The following is a 14270-nucleotide window of genomic DNA, read 5'->3' as shown; positions in this document are numbered from 1 at the left end:
GAAATATAGAAAAAATTGCCTGCAAATTGTGCGATTTAAAAGTACGGGAAGGCCATGAAATTTTTTAAGAATTGCATCGCAACAGTAATGTTTCACGGACAGTTTAGCACAGTGATAGTGGAACTAAAAGTGTGACAAAAAGTCGTTATTTGGAATAAGCTACACACTGATTATGTATTAAGGTTGATTTTGCTACAATATCTAGAGTTTGAGGCAATTTTCTCTAAAATAATCCCGTTCGGGTTCATTTTGTTCGTTTCGAAATATGACTTTATTCTCATTTTTTTCTATAAGAACCACAATGTTCACAACAGTAATTTTCGTTCCTCAAGAGTTTTTGAAACACCACTCTGTTGCGTTACAGAAATTGTAGAGTTTTACATGAAAAATAAGAAATCATTCATGATAAAAATTTGTTTTATCAATAGAGGATGAAAAACATGACAATTCCCATCGCTTCCAATGACCAGATATTAAATTTCTTGTAAAAAGGCGAAGGTTCACTGTTTAATATAGAGGAACATGCACTTTGAACACATAAGTCAAAGTTCTTGTGTCTTCTCTCTATCTTCAATTGCGGCAATTATCACTTGAATTAATTATTTATTTGGTATTTGGATGTGATCCACTCGGTGGATTTATCCTAAAGTACTGGACGTTATAACCGACGCATTTGACGTATGATTTATACCGAGCACGCATGTTTCCATATTTCCTGTGATCGCAGTAGGCCGTTTCTAGCGCTCGGTATCCATGCCTTCTAGTCAGTGATTATTCAACTTGAATTTGATGAATAAACTAGCGGGAATCTAACATATTCTTATTATGGTGATGTCAACTATATCTTTTTCAGTTTTACAACTAGAATACTGGTGATATAAGTACAATTGAACATTTTTTTGATTTTTAAAGTTGACTGAAGTAAAACACGAGAAAAAAATTCAATCCACGAAAATGCACAAATAAGCAATTATTTTGAGATTTCCTACTGTTATGACAACGAATAGTCCTTTCTCTTTTCAACATGTTATTGACAATCAAGAGCTTGAAATTCACCAGAAAAAGGAATTCTTGGCGGACCCCCAGCAACTAATTCCGCGGACCTTAGGTTGATAATCGCTGTTTAAGATTATTAACAGGATAGATAAAGCAAAGCATTTTTAATGATTTTATAGGAGTTTTCAAATTTTGCGCATAATCTCAAAATTACACTAGATTGTTATCAATTCAACACAAGTCCCGTTAGCCGTTCTAATATCATATGATAAAGCGATTTGCCGGCGAACGGAAGGCGATTTGCTTGAACATATTTATAATATTTCAGACGATTCTATCAAACGTTAAATGAGCTGATCATTTCTCTTTTGCCGGAATGCTGTTAGCTATTAGACAGTTTTAGATCAACGATATGCAAAGTAAGATTTTGGTTCTGACAGGAATTAAAAAAACACCTTCGAACGAATATTTCTTTCACCCTCCCGTTTCTAGCCAAATAAACTGCCAAACGAAATTACGAAAGATTCGCGTGTGAGGTAACCTGCCACGCCCATTAATGACTGCACTACGAAGCAAACAAAAACAGCTACACCTTAAAGGAAGTAATATGAAATATCTTTTCATTAGATTTCAACAAAAAAAACACAAACGTACACATACTCTCTCACTCTCACTCACACACACAAGCCAGCATTCCGCTAGGTTTGAGAATGCCGAGAGTCAAATCTTCTGCACCTATACTCACCACAAGCGACAATCCTGTAAAAGGGGATTGAAAAACAAATGAAAAATAACATGGGTCCGACGAACCATGCCTCGAAAGGAATAGCAAACAGGAGGAAAAAAAACAGAAAACAAAACAAGTAGACCTAATATCAATATTTAATGTTCTTGAAACCAACAATATTCACAAATATATACAAAGAAAAGGCAAACACACATAATAATAATTAATAATGATGAAAGAAAAAAACTAGGTAAGCTAATTTATAATTAACGATAAAACAAACTTCGGATGGCGGAAGCGTTAGCTTGATTGGTGATTGGTGCTTTGTTTGAGAAGCAGTCGAACAGGATCAAGCTTGATCGCTTCGGTCAGCGAGGCGAAACACATTCATTCTAAACTAGCAAAGGCAAAACGCGCGACGACGGCCAGGAAAGAACAATTGCAAAAGGGGGCGAGAAAGTAACTCAAAATTCGATTTAATAATAGTAAATTATTAGTGAGTACTAATAATAATTAATTACGAGGAAAATCAGAAGAAAATGATGGATGGTGGTGCGAAAAATCGGTAGCACACTGACATCGTTACAAAGTGGAAGAAATTAGAAAACAACTGCATAAGAAAAAACTAGTTTAAACATTATTTTACTTAAGATCTGATATTATTTTAAGCGTCGTAGATGTAAGTGATTGGAAAAAGAAGCAAACTTTAATAGAGAATAGGCGATCTCTGACAGGAAGTGAGGTTAGCCTTTTGTTCAACTATTTACCGTTGTGAACGAACGGATTAGTTACGATCTACTGCATTTAGTTTGATAGAGTTAGAACATTCTACTGGAATGTTGCCTATTCATGTTAATTTTTGTTTAACAGTGATTTTTTTTCATTATTTCCTGTTTTTTGGGAGTTTTTGTTTCCGGGAATATTTTCTGCTTAAGCTGCAGTACTTTTGCTTGATGTTCAGTGCAAAAGCCAACCTACAGCGTTACGTTGTGCGTATGCACATTCCAAAGATTGTTTAGTTTTACGGTATTAGTTTGTAAAAAAAATCGAAATTATTTCCTAATAGAGTTTGAGTAAGTATTTGCGTGTAGCAATTTTCTTGAGCCGTGCGCAAAACTAGAACAATTTTTCGAATACATAAGTATATAAATCCTGTTGATAGTTCTTATTGATCTTATAATTCTCATCAGAAGAAAAATCTTATCGAACCGAAAGTAATGAACAGAATGTCACATTTGCGTGTTGAACAAATTAATAACCGTAGGGATCCGAAAAAAGTCTGTCTGCACAGTCTTTCAATTCTTTTTTTTAAAGTTCTATTCCTTACACCTACTCTGGGAGTTTATTGTTGTGCCATAAACGCCTACTATGTCGAATGATTTTCTTCACCTTCGCGACTAAAGCTTCGACCAGATGTCAAAACAAATCCAGTCGATTCTCGTTCCATTTTGATTCAACACTAACGTGTTTCTAGTAAAATCAACTAGTAGTAATGTAAACTCGATCTCTTAGTCCCAAAATGAACATAACGAAAAACAAAACACAATTTAACACAAAATGATTGCTCTTCGAATAGCTGCAAACTGGTTTCAGTAAAGAGAAAAAACAAAACAGACAAAATAATACGAAGCAAAGTTTTTATTAGTTCCCAAATAGGTTCCGAACATGCGAACAAGCTGCAAAAGGAAGCATTACTGTTTAAGATAAGAAAAGTAGTGAAAACAATTTGTTTAGCACACAAGCTAGACGTTTCTAAAAAGAACACACAAACAAACAAACACACACACACCCACACAAACCCACACACTTTAACGAAGATAACAACAACAGATATGACACGCAAACTGTGCTAAGGGAAAGTCCTGTAAATAGTCCTTGTTAAATTTTATGATTTCCTGAAGAAAATAGCAAAGAACAAAAAAAAAGATCATCACTCTCCTATTCAAACAACACCCTCAAACCCCTGAAAGAAATAAAAAAAAAACAACAACTACCACACTGAGACAAAACATTCCATTAGCTTCTAGTTTGTATCTAATAAGAATAATTAGAAAGAAAAAAAAAACATCAAAATCTAATAAAAAATGCTACATCTTGCCGGATTTAGTGAAAAACGAACAAAAAAGATTTAAAAAACAGTTTAACTCAAATCGGGGAGACGATGGCGGCGGGAGGGCGAAACAGAAACGATGGAACAAAATTTTGATTTGTACGTTTGGTTTGGGTTTCACCTGTTACTAATTTTGGTAATAAGTTAGACGCTCAATTGTCGACCGATTTTTTATTTTTGTTTTCATTAAGTTGGTACCTGTTTCAGTTGAATAGCAGTGGGAAGTGGGTGATTGAAGTTAACTTTTACTATGTAGAAAGCGAAAAATAAAGGAAGGATGGTGGAACGAAATGAGGATTGTAAGGATTTTTTTTTCTGTTTCGCTAATTTTTGTTTCGAAACTCGAATACGAAATGCGATAGAATGTTAGGAGATTAGTTATTTATTCGAAGCGGAGTTTTTATTTATTCTATGCGATTTGAACATTTTTTTCAAATTCTATTTTTCATCGTTCTAAGTTAAAGTGTAAAATGTAAAAAGGGTATGATTTTTACAAAAGTAAATAAAATATGAAAATTTACTCTATGGTAATTTGTTTGAATCCGAAAATCCTACAGCTTTAGTTGCTATGACAATAGAAATACCTATCTTTCAATTTCATTGCTTCCATTTCTCTTAGTCTTAAATTTGCCAAAAGCAACCCACTAAATCGATACAATAATCGAAATATCGCGCGTTTACTCTCTTCACGGATATGGTCGGACAAAGTATTCATTTTGTCGAGTAGTCGCTGACAACCGGGTTGTCAAACATCAATTGAGTTATTTCATGACAACGAAACGTCAGACGTGTTTGGATATATACAATCATACGTGGATTAATCTATATGAAATGGAAAAAACAGCGTTATATTTTACGAATACTTCAAACATTTTACATCGATTGTCATCATATTAAAAGTATGTACAGTTTTTCCGCACATATATGAAAGCTAAAAAGAACTACTTAGGCAGTGTGAAACCATGCATATAATATGCATTTATTTAAAAATTGATTTATTGCGTATTTAAACAATTGCTTTGAAACCTACTTTTGTTGAGTCCATAAGGTTCAACTTCGAGTTAAATTACAATATATTTCTTTCGTTTTGTTTAAATGACTTAAAATTAGTACGGTGCCAGGTGCCATGTATAAATGACGTAGCACTTTAGGGGGCAGAGGGGTGTAGCAAATTTGTGACGATGTGTGACGAGGGGGTATATTGTGACAAAATGCTACGAGGGGGAGGGAGGGGTCTAAATTCGCCGAAAAAAGCTACGTCATTTGTGTACGGCCCCAATGGGTAGGGTTACGATATGGGTCGAGCTAACTAAGGCTCAACATTTTCGATACGCACAAATTTTAATCTTTTATGCGGAACGAGTACCTAAATAGATCGAAATGAGCAAGAGAGTGTGTCGCTGTAAATACATTAAATATATCTGTCAGCTACTGCTATCGTCTCCGCTCCGACGTTCGACCAGAGAATGAGCTCGCCCAAGCAATGCTGAAAGTTACATATCCGAGGATGACGTCATCTGCAAAATCAATACAGCCAATCAGAGCCCGTGGAAAGGAGACATCACGAGCGTTTGGCCGCTGGATGCCGCGACCTGTCGTCGTCCCCACCCCCAGCGCACAGTGGGACGGAATCAAAAAAAGCCGGACATTGATATTTGCGACGAAACTATTGGTTATGGCACTTTGATGTCTTCGGAAAGGTTTCTTCATTTTTTAAGTAGTTTAATATAATGTTGGAAAATTTTTGTTTAAGGGGGTATGTACGCAGATAAAAAAATAACTTTGCAAGTTGTTGCCAAAATGGATAGTCATGTATGGAAGGTTTGTAGACGAAATGATTTTATGAAACTTTGTTGAAGTAGCGAAATGGCTGTCTGTTAAGCGAAAAAAGTTATTGGGTGAAATTGAAGTACATGTCGGAATACCCCCTTAAAAAGTGTTTTTTCATTGTAACTTTTTTATTAGATTTTTTACAGTTTCTCGATGTTCTAGAAAGTTGTTGATTCTTTCAAAACACATCTTTTTGCGGAATACACCAACTCGCTATCTCTTCGTTTTTAGGGTGTATTTCTGTTTTTTTGGTTTTTCTGGGCTAACTTTAAGGGGCTATGGTTTGTAGAGTAGCAGGTAGTAGCAGCTAAATTTATTTGTTGATGTTCAGCAAGAAATACCCTATTGATACATATATAATTCATAGCGGGATCTAATAGGATCCTTGGAATAATGCGGGGTAAAATAGACTAGCGTTTCAATAAATTATTGGTATTCTGAAGCATGAAAAATAAACTATTATGCGAAATCAATAAATATTTGAAATATTATAGCTCATTCCATACATTCCGACATTCAAAGTTAATTTTTTTTGTTAATAACATGCTCATAAGTCATCAGTGTCCTGTCAATTACCTTCTTCGTCATTGGATGAACAAGGTATTTCGTTGCTTAGAATACTCGGTTATATTATTACCTTGTTCATCCAACTATTTTACCCCGCATTATGCCAAGGATCCTATTAGATCCCGCTATGAATTATATATGTATCAATAGGGTATTTCTTGCTGAACATAAAAAAAATAAATTTAGCTGCTACTACCTGCTACTCTACAAACCATAGCCCCTTAAAGTTAGCCCAGAAAAACCAAAAAAACAGACATACACCCTAAAAACGAAGAGATAGCGAGTTGGTGTATTCCGCAAAAAAATGTGTTTTGAAAGCATCAACAACTTTCTAGAACATCGAGAAACTGTAAAAAATCAAATAAAAAAGTTACAATGAAAAAACACTTTTTAAGGGGGTATTCCGACATGTACTTCAATTTCACCCAATAACTTTTTTCGCTTAACAGATATCCATTTCGCTACTTCAACAAAGTTTCATAAAATCATTTCGTCTACAAACTTTCCATACATGACTATCAATTTTGGCAACAACTTGCAAAGTTATTTTTTTTATCTGCGTATATACCCCCTTAAATAAAAATTTTCCAACATTATATTAAACTACTTAAAAAATGAAGAAACCTTTCCGAAGACATCAAAGTGCCATAACCAATAGTTTCGTAGCAAATATCAATGTCCGGCTTTTTTTGATTCCGTCCCACTGTGCAGCGGTAGCAGTGATCAAATGCAGCACTCATCGCAGCGCATTGTCAACATGCCTGATTGCTAGTGCTGTTCTTTACGGCCCGACGTTCGACGGAAGAATGAACTCGCTCAAGGAATGAAATTCTTTAAATAGTCGAGGATGACGTAGAATCGTAGCGTGCCTTTTGGCGAACTCCTCTTAGGTAAACGTATACCACACCCGGTACCAGCGGCGGGATTGTCACCGCTAGCAGACTGCCCGTCAGATGCCTTTCAGCCGATAGATGGGAATGAAAAGAAATCCATAATTGAATAGTTCACATGTATCTTTGCCAGTCAGGTGATCACATTCTACGTTTTCACTCAAATTTACTTACAATCTACTTATAATTACTTATATTATACTTACAATCATGAATTTATTTTGCTAAAAGTGATTGAACTAAAGGTAATAGTGTGGATAATATGATCCAAAAAATATACTGAATTAATAATAACTTACTCTAAGGTTATGGCCGATTAGGTGTAGCCAGACATTGCATTTATCGCTCATATGAGTAAATGCGCCCGGATAGTTTGCTACTGCGACAATAAAAACTCACATTTTCACACGAAAAGTTATTGGCACTCACAAAACTTCTCCGGATAAATACAACGTGTTTTTTCTCCGGATAAATAAAACAGCCCGAGAATGAGTGAATTAGTTTATCACGGTATCCTTTTTTCGCTCGCTGCTTTCCTGTCGTTATTCCAAAACACGAAAAAACAAGTCTATCATATTTCTGTACCGCTTTTCTATGTCATTAAGTTTATTTTTTGAAGTTTTTATTGATTTCCACGAAAATAAAATTTTATTACCTTCTCCGGTGAGAAGGAAAGAAGTCAAATAAATTTTACCCGGAAAATCATTCTCACGCTATTTGTGGAGACGGAGAATTTTGCGACTCATCTTATCTCGGAAAAGTTGGACATCGGATAAGCTTCTTCTCGCGTGAGTGAGAGAGAATTACAATGCCTGGGTGTAGCCGAGTGAATTTATCGCGAGCACTATTATAACTACAGGATTATTTCAGAGGTAATTAGGCTAAAAGTACTGCTATCTATATCTATACAATGTGTAAAATTATTATATTTAATCAGACGCCAAGATTAAGGATTTGCTACTCACGGGAATAGCACCCGGAAAGTGTGAACGGATCAATAAGGCACTAAACGTATGTGTGAATAACCTCAATTCTAGTGTCTAAATACTAAATCTAAAATGTACTTATCTCAGAAAAAATATTTGGAAACTGCCTTTCTGTTACATGCTCTTGCGACAGGCACGATGTCACTTGTCTGGCAAAAGAGCAACAACTGATTCAAACAGGCACGCGGTACATTTATTTATAACTTTTCGTGTTCGTTTGAGTCACTAAGGTGCTCCCTATCGACGGCTCTGCCGGGGATAGATTGACTGGTGAATGGATCTTTTCAAGTTTTCCGGGACGTATTCATTTGTGCTTGTTTTTCAATAGTGTGCTTTCAAAAACACTATAGCAATAATACAAAATTTCAGTTAATTCCGAATTGTTTGGTGATAACCAGACGGAAATGCGTTCATAAATAACATTAGCGTTATTAGCGATCAAAATAGTGACGCAAAAACGTGACATCGTTTGATTTTAGATTTTAGAATGACACCCTGCCCCAGATAGTGCAGTAAGACATTTTCAATGTCAAAAGTCGTTTCGACTTGGTTGCATAAAGCTACATTAGCTTCAGTCAACGGAAAAGAACGTCCACGCTACAATACCGTTCCGTCAGGATAAGTTAAATGCGTTTCTTGTGTTCCCGTTCACATGTCCCGTACGTCAAAACGTTCCGTGCCGTTGATGTTGCGTGTGAGTACTTCCAGTTAATTGCTAATTTTGACGTTCTTTACTGGTGACATAAGTTTGATGTATCATGTGAATCGTACTTAGTGTAGCGCTGGTCTTTTTTGAGGCAACGAATAGTTCAAATCGGTCAGTTGTTAGTATTTTTTAGTATTAATAGTTTGCCCGGGTTTTAGCAGAACAATTTGCAGACTACGCACTTTTTTTAATAGATTTACATAACAACGCAGAATCACTGGATAATGACTCGACATCTCTATAAATTGTTTTCTTTTTATACACAGGCCAGTGACATTCCAATCATACACGAGAATATTCAATTTAAATATTGCAAATACGCTAACAGGAAATCGCCAGAAATAAACATGCAAAATCAAAAAGAATTCGAAATGATTTTGCTTGATATGAATTTTATTGGTAGGCCTCGTATTCTATCGGAAGGAAATGAGTATATAAATGGAAAACAAATTGTTGATATGTCGAGTCTTTATCCAAATATTCTGCGTTATTTAATATATACAATTTTACGATACATTATTATTAAAATAATTTTATTAGGCAACTTATACTGATCACGATTAGAGCACTCTAGTTAGAGTGTGGCCAAAATGCGTTTGACGTATCCATACTACCAGAAATCTGACGTATTTCTATTGCGAATACGTCAAATTTCATTATCATTTATATAATAGAACCGTCGTTTACAGAATAACTTTTGTGAATAATAACCATTCGCCCCTGTTCTGTCAAAAAATGTTAGTTTAGCCTTTATATTCCATATGAGAAGAAGGGTCTAAGTCGAAATCTCGAAGAAAATGTATGTTTCACAGTTTTGTTTTCTTGAATTATAAATCGATCTATAAACCATTTTAACTAATTTTCACCACAATCTTGTAGTATTTTAGTCGCATAATGCCATAATGGCGAAAACGCAGTTTGTTTACATTTGCGATTTAAGCCCTAATGTAAAATCTATGTAGAATTGCTTGTTTTACTGTTTTTGTTTCCCCAAGTCTGTGTATAGTTACAACTACAGACACTATACAAGCGAAGTGTCAAAAACTGCAGCCAAACGAGCATAATGGGTTGAAAAAGGAGAAGTATTGTTAACTAGGGTAAATTTCGTCGAATAGTTTTGCATGACCAAGAGAGCCTGATGGGTTGACTAGTATTTCATACTTTAAATGAATCGGATCAGATTAGTATTGGAACAATTAGTAATATATTTGCATTGTCAAGTATTAAAGTTGATTCTGATGCGAAAAGGTGTCATGGAAAAGATGTATCGTTCACTTTATGGTGCTCTTATAAATCAAAACGAATGTTTTCAGAAAATAAAAACTGATAAGCCCCAAGATTTCGTAAACTGTCCCGAAGTTGTTCTAAAAAGGGAGATTCGTGTAGAGTATAAGAGTATACAATAGAAACTTAGGGGTGTTGCTTCCACCACAGAGCAAGTTTAAATTTTTTTTATTAGGCGCTGATAATTCATTAAATATATGAAAAGTATGTTTATTTTTCATTATTGTCATTCATATGGCCATAGATTTACTGTCATTTCGCTTTTCTCGAGGAAATTTTTGCCGGCTTACTCGTAAACGGAATTGAATATATCGTTTAATGATGTTGTCTTTTATCTGGTGACATTCTGGTAAGTGCAGAGCTGGTACTTGTGACATCATATTGTAATATTTCAACTCCAGATTCCCATTCAGCAGTCGGAATACTGAAATATTACGTGTAAATATATCTTCAAGTTCCAAGAATAAGTTGTACGTATCAACGTTGACGTATTTTAGAGCGTTGCCTGTGTAATCCTTGAAGTGAGTTAACGTAGCAAATTCCTCAGATATGGTATTGTTGCTCATACAACTCTTGACACACGTACTGCATAAACTCGATCTCTCAAGAAGCTGACGCATAACCATACTAGCCAAGTAGTAGACCACGTTTTCTTCAGATACACATGATACTCGGTTTTTGTCACATTTATCCAAGAAATCATCGACATCGTAATTAAATGTCAACTGCTCACGGCACTACGGTACTTGCTACATTAACATTTAAAACTGGATCTATTTTCGTTTCCAATTTTCTATTTTCTATTTTTGGCCAAGTTCTCTAAATGCTTAGAGAAACAAGTCAACCATTCAGCTGAGTTCCACCCGTAAGATGTATTTTTGACATCCGTCATGTATTGGGATACAGTAAGAAGCTTCAAATTGTTTTTCACTTGAAGAGCAGTAGGTCGCATTTGCCGTCGCCGCAGCTGCTAAAAAACTTTCTCCAAACAGTCTTGCGTTAGTCGTCCTGGAAGAAAATAGTCGAAACCAACTGTTGAGAACAATGATTGCACAAACTCGCCTGCGTTTTGGGCCAATGATTACTAGGCAGAATAGTGCACAAATCTAGCACGCATCCGCAGCCCTATTGTAGCATACAGCCGATGCACAGGGGAGCGCACCTCGGTGATTTTATGCACTCTATTAAAGTGACGCACAAAATAGAATGGTTTGCACACCCGATACGGAAGGATAACTACTTCGAAAGATCACTCTCGCGACTTGTGGTACATGCAAAATTGACTTTATTATTTAAGTAATACTAATAAAGATTTCATGCCTTAAATATTTTTATTGCTCTTCGGGCACAAACGACGTGATCAACGGACTGATCTGAACTGACTGCTCTGGCGGTAGGTAGTATACCCGAACCATCGTGATTACTATCCGCATCGATATGCGTGTTTGTGTGAGATAGATAAGGGTTTGGCTACTGGCTCGATCGTACGCTACACCGCTCCAATGCGATAGTTCGGTTTTCATGCTACAACATCGCCACCACCTTTGAAAACTGAAATTTTCAAACATCTTAATTTTAAAAAATATCACACAATAACAAATTGAATCAGCTTATACTAATTAAACATGAAGTAATAATCTTAATTTAGTGAGTTCCTTCTTGGTGATCGTCTAGAATTTCCGTAGGACTGGTTGTGGGCTGAATATCCTCTTGCGGTAATTCGGCATCATTCTCCTCCGTCGGCAGCAAACAGATTCTGGTGATAGGTCTCGTGATGACTCCTCGACTGGTACGCAGTGAAACGACTCGCACCAGATCATCTCTACCAGGATGAACTGCAATTATTCTGGCAAGCGGCCACTTCACCGGCATCTGCAACTCATCCATTAGTACTACCAATCTGCCTGGCTGTATATCGGTATTGGGATGGCAGGTTTTGGTGTCCCGTTGCAATTCCTGTAGATACTCCGTCCTCCAGTGATGCCAGAACTGCTGGTATGTACGTTGAAGGCGTTGGTAGTGGTCTAGCCGGTTTAGTGGCATTCGGCAAAGATACGGTTCTGCTAAAGAATGCATAGTGCCCCCGATTAAAAAATGGGCGGGAGTAATTGCTGAGATGTCGTTCGGGTCCTCATTTAGCGGAACGATGGGGCGCGAGTTCATGCTGGCCTCTATTTGCGTAAGTACCGTAGCTAGGTCTTCGAAGGACAGTTTAGAGTTTCCGAGTTGACGGTATAGCTGGCGCTTGGCCACTTTTACAGCCGCCTCCCACAGTCCTCCAAAATGTGGGGCTTTCGGTGGGTTGAAATGCCAGGTGATTCGTTCGCAGGTGCGATCTGAAGTGATGTGGTGCATTTGCGTCTCATCCTTCAGCATTCGGTAAACCTCCTCTAGCTCGTTGGCGGCGCCTTCAAAGTTTTTTCCGTTATCGGAATACATGTCGGTCGGATGTCCTCGACGAGCGATGAATCGACGAAGGGCGGACAGGAAGGCTTGCGTCGACAAGTCGCTCACCAGCTCTATATGTACTGCTTTGGTACAGAAGCAGACGAAAATGCAAATGTATGCCTTCATTGCAGCAGCTCGTTTGTGTACCGGCTTCAAATACACTGGTCCAGCGTAATCAACCCCCGAAACGGTAAACGGTCGGCTGGGCGTAATGCGATGAAGAGGAAGTTGTCCAATCTGCTGCGTTGTCGGTGCGGGATTGGCTCGGGCGCATCGGTAGCAACTGCGAAGGACACTTTGGACAAGTCGTCGGCCGTGTACTGACCAATACTTCTCTCGCATGGCAGCGAGGGTTAGGCGGCCACCACCGTGAATGAGAGTTAGGTGATAGGATTTGGCAATAAGCCGGGATAGAAGATGATTGCTTGGCAGTAATACGGGATGTTTGATAAGGAATGGCTGGTCTGAAAGCCTCAGTCTCCCCCCTACTCTAACGATTCCCTCAGGGTCAATGAACAGAGCCAATAAGCGAATAGGCGAACGTTTTGCGACTGTTTTGTTGTGTCGCATTTCTCTAATTTCATCGTGAAATGCGTCCGCCTGTACGAGTTTAACAATCGTCCTTTCTGCAACGTTTAGGTGATCTGTAGTTAGAGAAATGCTAGGTAGTGATCCAGTGAAAGGAAGTGGTTGCGTACGAGTCTTATTTCGTAGATTGGTGAGGAACCGTAAAATGTACGCGGTCGATCTGAGCAGGCGTTCGTACGAAGAGAATCTAACGAAGATTGGGTTTACGGAGTTTGGTACAACTTGGATTCTAGCTACTGCAACAATGACCTTTCGTCGTTCCTTCCCGTCTGCTGGATACTCGGATAATTTGGTGGCAGGCCATTCTGCTTCTGGACGGGATAACCATTCCGGGCCATGATTCCATATTTTGCTTGTGAGAAAATCGTCAACGTGCATGCCACGGGATAGGAGGTCCGCTGTGTCGCATTCCTTGCGAATCATTTCTCTGCAACTGCCGGCCAAAACGTCTTGACCCACCAACTGTGCTCGAAAAACTGCCTAATAATCGCGTGCCTACTTTCTTTGCCACATTCAATACACTCACACTTGCTCACAAAACCGAAGGATTTACTATTCCCTTCTCTCATTTCCAACTCTCACAACTAAAAACATATACGTCGACAAAGCTTTCGCTCAGTTGACAATATAAAGCACGCCACCACTCCAGTCTCGCATCCATCAATCTTTATTTTTCTCTCGGTTTCTCCCTCTCGTTTCCCATAAGATTTCAAACCGTCAGCCACACACTCTTACTCACGGGACAGCTCGCTTAGGTAAATATGTTCAACTGCAACCCACACCGTCGCACACCCATCGCTCTATCGTTTTATCGCTCAGTTTCTCCCTCTCGTTTCCAAAGCTTCGAAATTACGCTTTACAAAGCACACACATTACAACGGGACAACGTCTTGAAGTTCTATTCTGGTGGCACCTTCGTACTTTATGCTCGAATCGTGTCGTTTACAAATAATAGGGATGACTATTTTCTTTTTTTTACTAGCCATATTCAATGAAAAGATATTTTTGTATGCTCAATTTATATATCTTTTCTATGCAGGTCTTATCTACTACATCCTTTCGTACCTCCACTCTATTGATATATACACAAACCAGATTCGCGTTCTCTCGCACGAATCTCAACAAATACCGCCCGACG

General features: G+C 37.7%; 1 protein-coding gene across 1 annotated transcript; it reads right to left on the bottom strand.

Moving 5' to 3' along the window:
• Window positions 1–11740: 11740 nt before the first annotated feature.
• LOC131686256 (uncharacterized) lies at window positions 11741–12886 on the bottom strand. Its single transcript, XM_058970523.1, has one exon. The coding sequence runs from the start codon at window positions 12884–12886 to the stop codon at window positions 11741–11743; it is 1146 nt and encodes a 381-aa protein (XP_058826506.1).
• Window positions 12887–14270: the final 1384 nt, after the last annotated feature.

This window comes from Topomyia yanbarensis, chromosome 2, assembly GCF_030247195.1.
Source record: "Topomyia yanbarensis strain Yona2022 chromosome 2, ASM3024719v1, whole genome shotgun sequence".
In the NCBI taxonomy this organism is placed as follows: domain Eukaryota; kingdom Metazoa; phylum Arthropoda; class Insecta; order Diptera; family Culicidae; genus Topomyia; species Topomyia yanbarensis.
The sequence above is the reverse complement of the archived record's forward strand: the minus strand, read 5'-3'. Positions and strand labels throughout refer to the sequence as shown.

Bases quoted from the DNA above. Each gene is read 5' to 3' on its own strand.
- LOC131686256 (XM_058970523.1), bottom strand. From the start codon at position 12,886: ATGCGAGAGAAGTATTGGTCAGTACACGGCCGACGACTTGTCCAAAGT.